Source organism: Schistocerca serialis, chromosome 4 (assembly GCF_023864345.2).
Source record: "Schistocerca serialis cubense isolate TAMUIC-IGC-003099 chromosome 4, iqSchSeri2.2, whole genome shotgun sequence".
Classification (NCBI taxonomy): Eukaryota; Metazoa; Arthropoda; class Insecta; order Orthoptera; family Acrididae; genus Schistocerca; species Schistocerca serialis.
This window is the reverse complement of record NC_064641.1, coordinates 300,186,202-300,202,339: the sequence shown is the minus strand read 5'-3', so window position 1 is coordinate 300,202,339 and position 16,138 is coordinate 300,186,202. Positions and strand designations below refer to the sequence as shown.

The following is a 16,138-nucleotide window of genomic DNA, read 5'->3' as shown; positions in this document are numbered from 1 at the left end:
AACGCTCATAACCCTCTGTGGGGTGGGTCAGTGGCAACAGGTCGAGGCACCATCGTTGAGCATTTATTGTCGCAGCTCGATCTCTCGCTGTTAAATGATGGTGCCTTCACACACTTCAGTGTGGCGCATGGCACCTACTCCGCCATTGACCTTTCAATCTGTAGCCATAGCCTCTTACCGTCTGTCCAATGGAGTGTGCATGACGACCTGTGTGGTAGTGACCACTTTCCGATCTTTTTGTCACTACCACAGCGCCACTCTTCTGGGCGCCCTAGCAGATGGGCTCTGAATAAGGCTGACTGGGACTTGTTCTCCTCCACTGCCGCTTTTGAGCCTCTCTCTACCGATGACATTGATGCGGTGGTTCAATCGGTCACCACCGGCATCGTTACTGCCGCCGAATCTGCCATTCCCCATTCCTGTGGGTCCCCTCGGCGGAAGGCTGTGCCTTGGTGGTCGCCTGAGATCGCTGAAGCGATTAAAGATCGCCGGCGGGCGCTCCAGCGTCACAAGCGACATCCCTCCCTCGACCACCTTATCGCCTTCAAACGGCTGCGTGCGCGGGCCCGCCTCCTTATCCGCCAAGGCAAGAAGGAGTGCTGGGAGTGGTATGTGTCCACAATTGGCCTCCATGTCACTCCATCGCAGGTCTGGGCCAGGATTCGACGCGTCTACGGCTATCGGCCACCTGTCAGCGTCCCTGCGCTCTCACTGAATGGAGCAGTTTGTACTGACTCCGACGTCATTGCAAATCGCTTAGCAGAGCATTTTGCTCTGAGTTCCGCTTCTGCGAATTACCCCCAGGCCTTCCGCTCCATTAAAGAGCGGATGGAACGTCGGAGCCTTTCGTTTCGCACCAACCACCCGGAATCTTACAATGCTCCATTCAGTGAGTGGGAATTTCGCAGTGCCCTCGCTGCTTGCCCTGATACCGCTCCTGGGCCAGATGGCATCCACTGTCAGATGCTGAAACACCTTTCAGTGGACTGCCAGCGGCGCCTTCTCGATCTTTACAACCGTCTTTGGGTCGAGGGGGAGTTTCCGTCGCAATGGCGGGAAGGCATTGTCATCCCCGTTTTGAAGCCTGGAAAGAACCCTCTGGAGGTGGACAGCTACCGTCCCATTAGCCTCACCAACGTTCTTTGCAAGTTGCTTGAACGGATGGTGAGCCGGCGCTTGAATTGGGTACTGGAGTCTCGGGGCCTTCTGGCTCCATCTCAGGGTGGGTTCCGTAAAGGCCGCTCCGCCGCCGACAATCTGGTGAGCCTGGAGTCGGCCATCCGTACTGCCTTTTCCCGCCGTCAGCACCTGGTCGCTGTCTTTTTCGACATGCGGAAGGCGTACGATACGACGTGGCGTCATCACATTCTTTCTACGCTTCATGGATGGGGTCTTCGGGGTCCTCTGCCGATTTTTATCCGCAATTTTCTGTCGTGTCGTACCTTCCGCGTGCAAGTCGCGGCCTCGTATAGTTCCTCCCACGTCCAGGAGAACGGTGTGCCACAGGGTTCCGTTTTAAGTGTCTGTCTGTTTTTAATAGCAATTAACGGTCTTGCTGCGGCCGTAGGAAACTCTGTCTCCGCTTCCCTGTATGCTGACGACTTCTGCCTTTATTACAGCTCTCCCGGCATTGCAGCTGTTGAACGTCAGCTACAGGGCGCTATCCGTAGGGCACAGTCTTGGGCTGTAGCGCATGGGTTTCAGTTTTCGGCAGCCAAGACCTGCGTTATGCATTTCTGCCGGCGACGTACTGTCCACCCGGAGCCGCAGCTTTCTCTTAACGGCGAACTTCTTTCGGTGGTGGAATCGCACAGGTTTTTGGGGGTGGTTTTCGATGCCCGGTTGACTTGGCTGCCTCATATCCGGCAGCTCAAACAGACGTGTTGGCGGCATCTCAATGCACTGCGATGTTTGAGCCACACCCGCTGGGGAGCCGACCGCTCTACCCTGTTACGGCTCTACCAGGCGTTAATCCAGTCCCGTCTGGATTATGGGTGCCTGGCATATGGCTCAGCATCCCCGTCTGCGTTGCGGGTGCTGGACCCAATTCTCCACAGCGGGATACGCCTTGCCACTGGTGCTTTCCGCACCAGCCCTGTGGACAGCTTACTCGTGGAGGCAGGTGTCCCTCCACTGCGGTTCCGACGCCAACGTTTGCTAGCCGCTTATGCTGCCCATGTTCTAAGCTCGCCCGGGCATCCTAACTATCGTCTCCTGTTCCCGCCGTCAGTCGTCCGTCTGCCGGAACGTCGGCCCCGGTCGGGTTGTCCGATCGCCATACGCGTCAAGGAGCTTTTCTGCGGGCTTGGGTTTTTCCCTGTTCCGCCTCCTTTCCAGGCGCCTCTGCGTACACCCCCGTGGTGTGTTCCTCGCCCTTGCCTTCGGCTCGACTTGGCACAGGGCTCGAAGGACTCGGTCCCTCCAGAGGCCTTCCGCCGCCGCTTTTATTCCATCCTGGCCACGTATCAGGGCTCTGGCATTGTTTACACCGACGGCTCGATGGTTGCTGGTCGAGTCGGTTATGCGCTCACTCTAGGGGAACATTTCGAACAACGTTCCTTGCCGGCTGGCTGCAGCGTTTACACTGCTGAGCTGGTCGCCATCTTTCGAGCCCTAGAGTATATCCGCTCCTGCTCAGGTGAGTCCTTCGTCATCTGTAGCGATTCCCTGAGCAGTTTACGAGCACTTGACCAGTGTTTTCCTCGTTCCCGTCTGGTTATGGCTATCCAGGAGTCCCTGCATACTCTTGCGCGTTCCGGCCGCTCTGCGGTCTTCGTGTGGACCCCAGGCCATGTTGGGATCCCCGGCAACGAGAATGTTGACCGGCTGGCGAAAGAGGCGACTAGTGCACCATCTCTGGACGTTGGCCTCCCGGAGACACATTTGCGAGCGTTCCTACGCCGCAAAATTCTGGACCTTTGGGACACTGAATGGCGCGCCCTGCCTTCACGCAACAAACTTCGGGCCATCAAGGGGGCTACCGGTGTGTGGCGCTCCTCCTTGCGGGTCTCTCGCAAGGAGTCTGTTGTCCTCTGCCGGCTGCGCATTGGGCACACTCGGCTTACGCACGGCCACTTATTGCGCCGTGAGGACGCGCCTCTATGTCGCTGCGGCTCCGTTTTATCCGTAGTTCATGTTTTATTGGAGTGTCCGTTTTTAGCCGCGCTCAGGCAGTCGTTCGCACTGCCTGACTCGCTCCCTGCCCTTTTAACAGATGACTCGACTATGGCTGACTTAGTTTTACGTTTTATTCGGGCAGGGGGTTTTTATTCTTTAATCTGAGTGTTTCTGTTTTTCTCTTATTGTTTTGTGTTGATTCTGGCCTTTGGCCTCCGGTTTTAAATTGTTTTTTTTAATGTGTTTCTAGTGGTTGGCTTTTCCTTTTTTATTTCTCTGGTCGGCCAACCACCGTCACACTCTGTGTGCTTTTAGTTCGTTTTGTCTGGTCTTTGTCTCAGTTTCTCTTGTTACGTGTCGTCTGTGCTCTATTCTGTCACTCGTTTTTATTCTCTGTGGGTGTTTTTTGTCTTTGGAAAAAGGGACCGATGACCCTAGCAGTCTGGTCCCTTTAAATCCCCCAAACCAACCAACCAAGCCCTTTCACAGAAAGGAAAGCACACCATGTAAAGCTGTAGCAAGATTAGAGAGAGAAATTGCTAGGACCTAAGGATTGAAGAAACGTGTACTGTCTTGCCTGTCTCTTGTCTTTACTGGTTTTAGGTGTCCTATATTTAATTTTATGTCACACAGAAGAGCAAGTTATTAGCTAATAGGCAATAAAGTGTCCAGTTTTTCTGAAGAGTTCTTGTTCTCCTGATTACAAATAATCCTATCCAGTATTAAGTGCGAGGTGGTTTTTTTTTTTTTTAAGTAAATAAATAAAGAGGGCAGGATGTCAAACCAGCTGACTGGGAGCAGGAGAGGCGCTACAGGACATTTTAATTTCCACTGTCCTGAAATAGTTTGATGGCATTCATTACAAAATATAGACATTTGAGTACCACAGAGCGAAATACAGTGACATGCAGTGTAACAATGTTGTTTGATGATGGGTGGCACCTCACTGCACACTCAAGACCAAATAACATTTCTTACATTTCCTCAAAGATATATCTTTTATGTATCAGACTCTTCAGAAAAATGTGCGCTACAAATTGAAGTTATTTTTGAAAAGTCTTTGTTTTTTTACGTTCTGGTGTGCAGAGCAGTCTGAGCTATAGTTGGGGGGAGGGGGTGTTAGTCTCCACATGACCCATTTTTACATTTAGTGATTTTTCTGTTTCCTCTTCATTTACTGCTCCCATGTCAAATGAAAACAAGACGGATTTCTGTGGCTGGGAGCTATCAAGTGTATTAAAATACATTCACATAATTACGGAAGGGTAAACTATGTTACTAGTTTCAGATTTTATTTTATTTCCACCTTTTTGACAGTCAAGCATTAATCACCTTGCAGAACAGTGAAGTTATTTTTGTCGGTTTGATTATTAAATTTGGCTTTTATTAAGCTTTCCTGCTGAGGCAGTCTATTTATTCCACACTATTGGCTAGTTTCAACTGTTCGCTGCATTTCAGGTGCACGTTTTCATCTTTTAGCACGTATGGCATTATGCCATAATAAAGAACCAAACATGAGATAATACAGTACTGGTGCTCCAAGAAAATTTACGTCCCAAAAACCACACTGAAAAGCTTCATATCCGGCCAAGGCCTTCCTCATTGAAAATCTGGACATACAAATGTACAGTGGCACAAGAGGTTCTAGGCGCTTCAGTCTGGAACCGCACGACCGCTACAGTCGCAAGTTCGAATCCTGCCTCGGGCGTGGATGTATGTGGTGTCCTTAGGTTAGTTAGTTTTAAGTAGTTCTAAGTTCTAGGGGACTGATAACCTCAGATGTTAAGTCCCATAGTGCTCAGAGCCATTTAAATGTGCACTGTAAGGCGAACTAGGCATTGTAGAATGGTTCACGAAATTCTGACACTCTTGGAGTATCCTCTGATGTCTTGTTTCTTTTATGACATAATGTAAGATCTTTTAACGTCTTACACGTACGAACATACCAGCTTCCTACATCACTTTAGCTGCGCAAGCGCAGTGATGCATCTTATCTGGCGCTCTCTGACAACTGCTGAAATGAATCTATTTGTAACAGGTCATGGGAAAATATTGCGAATTGTTGTTAGGAAAGTGTTATTTTCAAAGTAAATTTCCTTTTACGCGAGATGAACTATGTGCGAGAATGTACGATGGATTTCTTAAATCACAGTGTGTTTGGTCTCTCTTAAAAATCATCTCTTTGATAACGAGCCATTTAGAAGAATTTCGAGCCCAGAAGATCAGAGATTTAATCTTCAAGACAAATAATATATGCGAAAGTTTTGCTTTTCTTATAGCAACACTGTATATTAATTTAAACCATTAACTTTACCTGCTGGTGGAATTCGAATTTATACTTTCGTAATATGAAAATATGTAGCGTACATGTTGCTGCACATCAGAGCTCTTTCCAAAACGTGTTTTTTTTCCCCCTGAGTATCGTTTTCTAAAGGGCCGGGAAATTCTATGCTGCTTTATAAAACCATATCCTATCAAAGGAAAAGTTTTACAGTTCTGAGGGAAAGTATACTGTAACTCAACATGGCAAAAGCATTTTTCACCCAGGAGAAAATGTATTTTTAACCAGGAGATCCGGCAAAAATCCAGGAATTTTTTCTCCTTGTCCGCGTGTACACCCTGTATTGGTAACATAGTTATTGAATTTCGAAATTTGGTAGCGACTCTTCTCAAGGTGGTTCGTGTACTCGTATAATTTTTAAATGTCAGCCCATTTTCCTGGTAAATAATTATGGATTTTCATCCGAATCAAATTAAAATACCCTACATTCAACAAATTCCTTTCTGTCAACAGTTTTAGCCACCAATATCACATTTCCCAACACGTTTACCCACCATTTTGTAAAAAAAATGATGCATTCATGAGAGATCTTTAATGTGTTGCATAAATTAAACCATGTATTTTCATAATAGGCTGCACAAGTATAAATACAAAAGCTAATGAAGATTGCACTTAATCTTTGCGAACACATAAATCAACATGGCATCTGCTCAGTTCACTTCTATCATCCAATCGCAGCACAGGAAAAATCAAGTCTTCTGTTCACATATGACAAACTGAAGAAGTTAAAATATATTTTCAGAATGTGGTCCACCACTGCTCATAAATTTTTGAATAACATCTCATGATTACCTGTGGACTGAAACTAGTTGTTAACTAAAGAAATTTTATCAGCAGCTCTTGTCAAGGACACTAATGTACTTCAAATGAAGAAATTAAAATATACTGTACAAGTAGTATGATGGTCTTATGGAACTGTACAATTGGGTCTACCAACTCTCAACTAAACTGCCAACTTTCAACTTAAACTAGACTTCAGACTGTGCAACAGATTAGGCTGTGACAAGTTTCATTCTCAAAACAATTGAATAGATATTGAAATAAATGTTCTTGATATTCTGTTTTACCTTCACAAACATGTTTGCATGACAAAAATGTCCTGTACTGTGATTAGGTAATATTAAGAACTGAGCATGCACAGTGTTTATGTGCTTTTTAACCGAAAAATGCCGTATCTGGTGGTTTTCATGTTTATACCTTCCTACATTGAAAATATGTAGTTCATTTGATGCACCACATTAAATATCTCTAAAAGTCTACTGTTTTCGGCAAGAGGGAAATGTGACATCTCATAAAACTGCAACTTATATTTAAAGTTAAAAGCTTCACTATTGTGTGAAAGGGACTTTAGTAATCAAACCAGAAAACTATTGAGAAATGTGAGAAGATAAATATTTCAGGCAGAAATGAAGGAAATACTGTAACTCAGTGGGTCGCACCAACAAAATTAGCTTATGGCCAGATATTGAAAACAGTCTATGTTCATTATATTCTTGTTTTAGCCATAGGATGATGGTGATTTACTCTATTAAAGTTGACATGCAAAGGGTGTTACGTATGCCTGAACTGACAGGCCTCAGTCATGTAGATATTCTGAAGAATTTAAAATCCCTATGTAATGTAGTCACAAACCAGCTTTCCTTGCGTGCAGGAAATGTGAACATTTTCAAATGTCTTGTGTTGTGGTGGTGTCTATATTAGATTCCAGACATGTAGTCACAGAAGAGAAATTTGAAATTCAAATGCTGCATCCATTTGAAAACTGTCAAATATATGATTGGTGAGTTATTTTTTCATTAAAGGGACCACAACCTGCCTATCTAACCCATGTTAATTTAGGCAAGTATTTGACCCATTTCTGAAAAAAAACTATTTGATGCAGGACCTTATTATTTTTACTGTATGTTACATGATGAAGAAGGGATTGGTTGGTAGGACATGTTCTGGGGGCATCAAGGGATCACCAATTTAGTATTGGAGGGCAGCATGTAGGGTAAAAACCGTAGAGGGAGACCAAGAGATGAATACACTAAGCAGATTCAGAAGAATGTAGGTTGCAGTAGGTACTGGGAGATCAAGAAGCTTGCACAGGATAGAGTAGCATGGAGAGCTGCATCAAAACCAGTCTCTGGACTAAGGACCACAACAATGTGATGCTAATGGAGTCAACTGTACTAAAATCTTCTTTATCCCTTTTATAGTTTCTAAGAAATATTTTTTTAAATGTATTAACAAAAAATATTAATTGTTTTCTGCAGAAAATTCTTTTTGTGAACTTTGCAATTGTGGAATATTAATGAATGTAGTACCAGAGGTGGCTTTTTATGTTATGCAGAGTCTCTGAAAATTTCATTCATTTATCTATGATGGTTTCTGATATAATGGGGCATATGTACTGAAAATTTTAGTTTGCGGGAAACTGACTTTAAAGAAAAAAATTTGAGATTTGTTACTTACAGTGAATTAATACTGTCCTGCTGCATATGGTGGCCCTTCTTTGGCCTCTAGCAGGTTTTCCAATTCCTTTTTCACCTTCCTGGATGTTTGTCTTGCTTTCTTGGCCGTATTAGATGCAGACCTGTCTGCATCGGCTATCCTCATTTTATCGCAATGTTGCAGCCCAGTGATCATATTTTCACCAGCATTAATTTCCAGCTTTTTCAGTACCCAACACTTTCCAATATTACCACAATTGAATGTAATAACACCAACATGAACTCCTAGTTTCATTGTATGCATGCCTACAAATACAGTTTTAGGAAGGCAGTTCGAAATTATGCTGTTGAGACATTCATTTGGGTTCTGTCTCTGCCCATGCAGACATTTCCTTTGGTCAGGATGAGCCAAGTCTCTGAAAATAGGTTTAATTGCTGTAATACCAGCAGCAGGAAGAGAATGCTGCAAGATTCTCCAGTTATTTGAGCCCTATTGTATTTGCACCACGAATTTTCTCCTGATGGACACAATCCATGACATGGCTTATCATCAGTAGAGGACTTACGGAAGAATATGGCCCAAACATCTCTCTTCATTGCCTCCAGATTTTCTTTATTTCTCCTAATTGCCTGCCCTTAGTAGACCTGCAAGTTTTCTATTTCAGTTTTAGTTAACTGACCCTGTCTGGTCAACAATTTTCCATCTTCTAATTTTTTTCCTCTCATATCAACAGTTAGTTTTCTCTGCCCTGTTGCAAAACGTTTCTACACATTCTATTTTGCTAATAATGGCATCTCCATTTGGCTTAGAGTTCACCACATGTTGTATGCCTTACTGTCACCATCGCCCAAATACCTGATGTACCGTATGCGTCTTGTTTCTACGGAGCGATGAAATATTTGTTGTACTCCATGAACTTCCATACCACCACTTGTTCCTCTAAAATTAGCCACACAGTTATGTTCTTTGTTCATTGACTTTACAACTTTTGCAATATTTAGACATTATCTCCACATCTAACACTCTACCGGTGTCTACACTCAGGGCAGTCACTACTCCATTCAGAGAAGTATGTCCTCTTTTCTGCCAACTTTCATCAAGTGCAACTGCAATATCCGAACATCCACGGTTTTCTTCCACTGTTTCCCTAGCAGCCAGTTTCATGCTTTCCTCACTGACCTCACATACAGCTTTCTCTAATATCACAGTCAGTTTTTCAAATTTATTTGGTGGTAGATGTAAGTTCATCACCGAACAAAATGTTCTCCGTGCAGCCATGTCCTTACCAATGGATCATAAGGCACAAACTAATCTATATTGATTTCATAAGGGCCACTTGCATCTGGTTTTGAAGAACTCATAAATGAAATCACAGCTGAGCATTTAATGCAAATTAAATCCAAAGCAATTGCTAGGCCTTTTCTCCCGCTGGCACTCCCACAAATTTTCACATTCTGTGACTCTCCACACTGTCTACATTGCACAAATTTAGAAATTACACCTGATAATATTCTCAAATTTATAATAATGTTACTGCACCCATTGTCACTTACAGTAAATTCATTGTAACACTTTTGAAATGGTGAGAGCTTCTTTGATGATGCACTTGTTGAAGAATTACAATTAGACACATCATTGCCAGGCAACATAATCTCTTGTACAGAAAGCTTTCTAAACTTCTTTCCTCTAAATGGTCGTTTCTTGAAAATGCCTTTACATTTTGTCATCTTCAGTAAACACAACAAAATACACGTAAACAAGCACTGCAAATGTAAGTATAACTACTACTCACTATCACACTTGAACAAAACTAACCGCATGTTTGAAAGTGTATTGTTTACAAACAGCAGAAATTAAAGGAATACTGACTGTTGCATTCCAAGGATAGCCAACACACTCGGGAGTAAAAAAAAAAAAAAAATCCCTTACGTGCAATGTAGGGGATATAAAGATCTAAAATATATGCAGAAAAGTGGGCATGGCACATAAACACACGTGGTAGGAAAATGCTGTTTAAATGCTCGAAAAATATTTTTTTCATCAAAATCCTTTTCAGAGTACTTAAATAAAACTTTAATCTATCGAAATATGATGAAAACTGAAAACCAGGTTTTTTTTTTTCCTCTCTCTCTCTCTCTCTCTCTCTCTCTCTCTCTTCTGAACAACAGTGTGGTCCCCTTAATAGGTTTAACATAAAATTCCTTTTCTTTCTCTTTTTTCCCAATAATGTAAATTATTGTGATTTGATATGATATGTTCAAAATTAGAATATACTTAACACTTTTTTTTAACAATCAGTTTTATTGGATATGCTAAAACAAAACATTACATGAAGAGAGTAGGAAACCGTCAGAACAAATAGTATCAGGACAGAAGACAGGTTCTCAGGATGTTAAATGCACTGATCAGCCAAAACATTGACCATCTGCTTAATAGCTTATTTGTCCATCTTTGGAACGAAATACATCACTGATTCTACATATCAGTGACCCGACAGTTTGTTCATAATTTGTGGAACTGGTAATTTGTGGAGCTATGTGGCATTAGATGTCTGTGCTCAGGTCATTTGTGTACACGATGATGGGACCCAGATGGGTTCCGTAGGATTGACATTACCTGAATTTGGTCATTGAGACATCAATGTTAGTTCACTATAGTGCTCCTGAAACCACTTGTAGCATGATTTTGGCTCCAAGATGCACACAGGTATACTGTTGAAAGATGACATCACCAACTGGGAAGATGAAGCATGAAGGGATGCACGTGCCTCAGAGCTGTCAGTATGTGCCTTCGATTAATACCACAGTCCCGTGCAAGTGCAGAACAATGCCTCACCTAGCGTAATAGTGCTCCCACCAGCCACTCTGTGGCGAAGTGCGCGTTTCGAGCTGCCATTCACCTCGATGACAACATTTGTGGAGATGACCATCAACATAGTGTAGTAAAAATGTGATTCACCCGAAGAGCTGACATGTTTCCATTCATTGATGGTCGAATCCCAATGGTCCCATGCTCATTACAGCCGTAATTGATAATGTCGTTGAGTCAACTTATGAACACACAGGGGTGGTCTGCTGCTGAGCTCCATCTTCAACAATGTACTATGAACGGTGTGCTCCAAAACACTTGGACGTGCACTAGCGTTCTGCTCTTTTGGCAGAGGTGCCACAGATCACCATCTATCCTACTTTACGATTTAGTACCTAGTGGTGGTTTCACTTTCCTCCTCCCTCTTTCCGTTGATGCTCATGACAGTAGTACATGAACATTCAACCAGCTTCACCCTTTTAGAGATACGTGTTCACAGGCTCTGCGTAATAGTAATCTGCCCTTTGTCAGTCTTTTATCTCAATGGATTTCCCTTTTTGCGACCCAGTCTTCGCTAAGGTGATCCCCTTTCATGTCTGCTCTGCTTACATACCTTTGTTACCACAACACATGCCTGCAATGCTGCCAGACGGCATCCAACGTTTCAGTGGGCAGCGGTCATAATTTTTTGCCTTACTAGTGTATTTTATGTAATTAAGTGAAACTATTAATGATCTACTAAGCTGAGCAAAGTATGCAGAACTTTTATAAGCTGATGTTCTGATTTTATTACATTACATAAACCTACAGAAAATGAGCAAGAAGGAAACTGAATACATTTTTAAATTCCCAAAGAATGGGAATGCATTTGTGCTTCCTGGGACCTGTGGCAGTAATCGAAGGCATAGTGACAGCTGTGAATTATGTGAACATTATTGCAGACCATCTGCATTCTTTCTCACCTTTCCTGACAAGGAAGGCATCTTCCAGCAGGCTAACTGTCCTCATCAGAAAGCCATAATCATGCTACAGTAGTGCGAGAAACATGGTTGTGAATTCTCTTTGTTTTCTTAGCTACAAAGTTCACCTGATTTGATTCTGATGGAACACTGAAGACACTACCATGCCACCATAAAAACTGTGTGACTTCTGTGTATATATCTGGCGCTACATACATCTGTAAATATACCTAGAACTTGTCAAACCATGCCATCCAGAATCACCACTGTGTTGCGTTCCGTAGGTGGCTGAACATGCTATTAAACAGGTGCTAATAATATCTTGGCTTGTTAGTGTTTAAGGACAGGTTGCTCACTCAAATTCCGAAATAGTTAAAAAAAAAAATACAGTTATTCTGTTGTCTCTCAGGCACGTGCTTCACTTGGTCGGGCTATACCAGAAATAGTTTTCTGTTCATTTAACACTCTTCAGATTGCTACCAGTAGTGTGCCTTGGGTATCTCTAAAAGTTTGTTGAACCAGTGTGTATATGTTGATGATTCTTGTTTCCTTCAGATTCCAATGACACTGCATTGATGGAAGCTGTAACAGCTGCTATGCGAGCAATCCTTCAAAAATCTGCACCACTTGCACCCAGTTGTTTTAAGGATATGACCCAGTCAGATTTGAAGGTAAATGCATGAAATACTACTCACATTTTTGTTGTATTATTTTAATTAATATTTCATGTCTAATTTCTAAAAACTTTCACTATTACTCGCATGTTTTATAAGTCCCAAGAATTTGTGTACTTTCCATTAACTTCTGGCACTGCATGTCTTTGAGGCAGAAAGTGTTTGTGCCGACATATTATCAAATTATAGATGTACAACAGGGTGTATACGACACAGGAGATTCGGGAAAAACCCGGGAATTTTTTCATCCGGGAGAAAACTGGGACAAACCCGGGAATTATTTTGAATTCTGGGAATTTTTCTTTGTTTTAGTTTTCAGTTAAATTTTTGTGATTTTGACTTTTAAAAACCAATACTCTAACATAGGAGATTACTGTTTCCCACTACTGCAGAATAATACTGCAGCAGCAAAACGAGAGAGAAAAAAATGAAAATAAAACTTAAGTTGAAAAGGAAATGCGCCATATACAACAACAAAACACAGTGCTCATACAAGTTTTTGCCAAAGACTTCAGGAAGACTATGCAGTGCTTCATAACAACAAATTGCCTCCGATCTGCGTGACGTGACAACTGTTTAAATTAGATTCCTTTGAGCAGTTGCGGGCGGGCTGTTGTGCATGCGCAGTTGAGTTGCGTATGAGTAGTACCTTCTCCCACTTGTGGTTACAGAAGTGTGGCTGGGAACAACTACCTAAGATTACCCCAGTTTGGAAGTATAGTAAATCCGAGGCTGATGCACAGAGCAGTCCGAGTTGTTGTGTAGAGGTGTTTACGTTCGGTGTTTTGTTGTTTCCTCTTCATTTATTGCTCTCGTGTTAAATGATGATAAAACGGATTTTTGTGGCTGGGAGCTATCAAATGAATTTAAATATGTTCGCATAATTACGGAAGGCTAAAATATGTTATTAGTTCCAGATTTTATTTCCACCTTTCTCTCTGTCGAGCATTAATCGCCTTGCAGAACAATGAAGTTATTTTTGTTGGTTTGCTAAAGAGATTTGGATTTTATTAATATTTTCTGCAGAGACAGTCAGTTTATTTGAAACAAAGTATTTAATTTCACACTATTGGCTGGTTTCAACTGTTCGCTGATTTCAAGTGCACGAATGCCATAATAAAGAACCAAACATACATCTGAATCTGGACATACGAATGTGCACTTCAAGCCGAATCATGCATTTTAGTATGGTTCACGAAATTCCGATGCTCTTGGAGTATCCTCTAATGCCTTGTTTCTTTTATGACATAATGTAAGATCTTTTAATGCTGTACACGTACGAATTGTACGGGCTTCCTGCATCATCGTAGCTCCGCAAGTGTGGCGACACCTGTTATCCAGCGCTCTCTGGCAACTGCTGAAACGAATCTATTTTTAACAAATCGCGGGAAAATATTCCGAATGATTGTTTGAAAAGCGTTACTTTCAAAGTAAATTTTCTTTGACATAAGATGAAGTACGTGCGAGAATGTACAATGAATTTCTGAAATAACAAAGCGTTTGACTCTCATTTGAAAATCAGCTCTTTGAGTACGACCATTTAGAAGAATTTCGAGCCCAGAAGATCAGATGTTTACATCGTTCCTAAACATTTTACTGGCACATTTGTGTGATGTATCTTAAAGTGTAACACTCGTGAAAAAGATCAACATATATGTGAAGCAGGCAGAAAGGAATACAAACATCTCAAAAATGAGATTGACAGGAAGTGCAAAATGGCTAAGCAGGGATGGCTAGAGGACAAATGTAAGGATGTAGAGGCATACATCACTAGGCGTAATATAGATACTGCCTACATAAAAATTAAAGAGACCTTTGGAGAAAAGATAACCACGTGTATTAATATCAAGAGCTCAGATGGAAACCCAGTTCTAAGCAAAGAAGGGAAAGCAGAAAGGTGGAAGGAGTATATAGAGGGTCTATACAAGGGTGGTGTACTTGAGGACAATATTATGGAAATGGAAGAGGATGTAGATGAAGATGAAATGTGAGATATGATGCTGCGTGAAGAGTTTCACCGAGCACTGGAAGACCTAAGTTGAAACAAGGCCCCGGGAGAAGACAACATGCCATTAGAACTACTGACAGCCTTGGGAGAGCCAGCCCTGACAAAACTCTACCATTTGGTGAGCAAGATGTAGGAGACAGGCGAAATACCCTCAGACTTCAAGAAGAATATAATAATTCCAATCCCAAAGAAAGCAGGTGTTGACAGATGTGAAAATTACCGAACTATCAGTTTAATAAGTCACAGCTGCAAAATACTAACGCGAATTCTTTACAGACGAATGGAAAAACTAGTAGAAGCCAACCTCGGGGAAGATCAGTTTGGATTCCCTAGAAATATTGGAACACGTGAGGCAATACTGACCCTACGACTTATCTTAGAAGATAGATTAAGGAAAGGCAAACCTACATTTCTAGAATTTGTAGACTTAGAGAAAGCTTTTGACAATGTTGACTGGTATACTCTCTTTCAAATTCTGAAGGTGGCAGGGGTAAAATACGGGAAGCGAAAGGCTGGTTACAATTTGTACAGAAACCAGATAGCAGTTATAAGAGTCGAGGGGCATGAAAGGGAAGCAGCGGTGGGGAACGGAGTGAGATAGGGTTTTAGGTTCTCCCAGATGTTATTCAATCTGTATATTGAGCAAGCAGTAAAGGAAACGAAAGAAAAAATTGGAGTAGGTATTAAAATCCATGGAGAAGAAATAAAAACTTTGAGGTTCGCCGATGACATTGTAATTCTGTCAGAGACAGCAAAGAACTTGGAAGATCAGTTGAACGGAATGGACAGTGTCTTGAAAGGAAGCTATAAGATGAACATCAACAAAAGCAAAACAAGGATAATGGAATGTAGTCGAATTAAGTCGAGTGATGCTGAGGGAATTAGATTAGGAAATGAGACACTTAAAGTAGTAACGAAGTTTTGCTATTTGGGGAGCAAAATAACTGATCATTGTCGAAGTAGAGAGGATATAAAATGTTGACTGGCAATGATAAGTAAAGCGTTTGTGAAGAAGAGAAATCTGTTAACATCGATTATAGATTTAAGTGTCAGGAAGTCATTTCTGAAAGTATTTGTATGGAGTTTAGCCATGTATGGAAGTGAAACATGGACGATAAATAGTTTAGACAAGAAGAGAATAGAAGCTTTCGAAATTTGGTGTTGCAGAAGAATGCTGAAGATTATATGGGGTCTAAAGTACTGGGAAATTCTACATCGCTATATAAAACCATAAACATTCAAAGGATTGATTAGTTTTACAGTACCAAGGGAGAGTATACGGTCACTTAACATGGAAAAAGTGTACTTTCACCCGGGAGAAAGTGTATTTCTAACCGGGAATTTTTTTTCCTGGTCCACGTATACACCATGTACAAGGTGTGATTACAAAAATCGAACTTATTGGTTTTTGGGAAAGAATTTTCCTATTCATCTTTTGATCACCCTCCCCTGTTCAACCTTGTGGCAAGAACTCATGAAGCCCTATACTTTTAAAATTATTGAAGAACACAATAAGCGTATCCTTTACATTTAACCACATTGTTTAGATTTTTGCAGTCTTGTGATTCCAAATGTTTCTGCTGGGACGATTGGGCTTAAAGTTTCAGTGTCTTGTCAATAAACCCATGTTTCATTCCTGATCCACTTGCATTTGCCACCGTTTCTGTTCGAAGTCCAATTATTTCGAAATAGATTTTTCTCACATATTTCATGCCCATAAAACTTAGACATGACTTAGTTTATAAGCCAGCATCATTTATGGCTTCTCAGTCAGTGAATTAACGATCTTCATAAT

The 16,138-nt window shown here is 41.8% G+C and overlaps 1 protein-coding gene across 1 annotated transcript in view; it reads left to right on the top strand.

The window, feature by feature from the left end:
- LOC126473945 (HEAT repeat-containing protein 3) overlaps nt 1-16,138 on the top strand; it is a 289,729-nt gene that overhangs the window by 260,038 nt on the left and 13,553 nt on the right. The window contains exon 11 of the mRNA XM_050101306.1: nt 12,217-12,332. Coding sequence (XP_049957263.1) covers nt 12,217-12,332 — 116 coding nt within the window. The remainder of the gene's footprint in view (nt 1-12,216; nt 12,333-16,138) is intronic.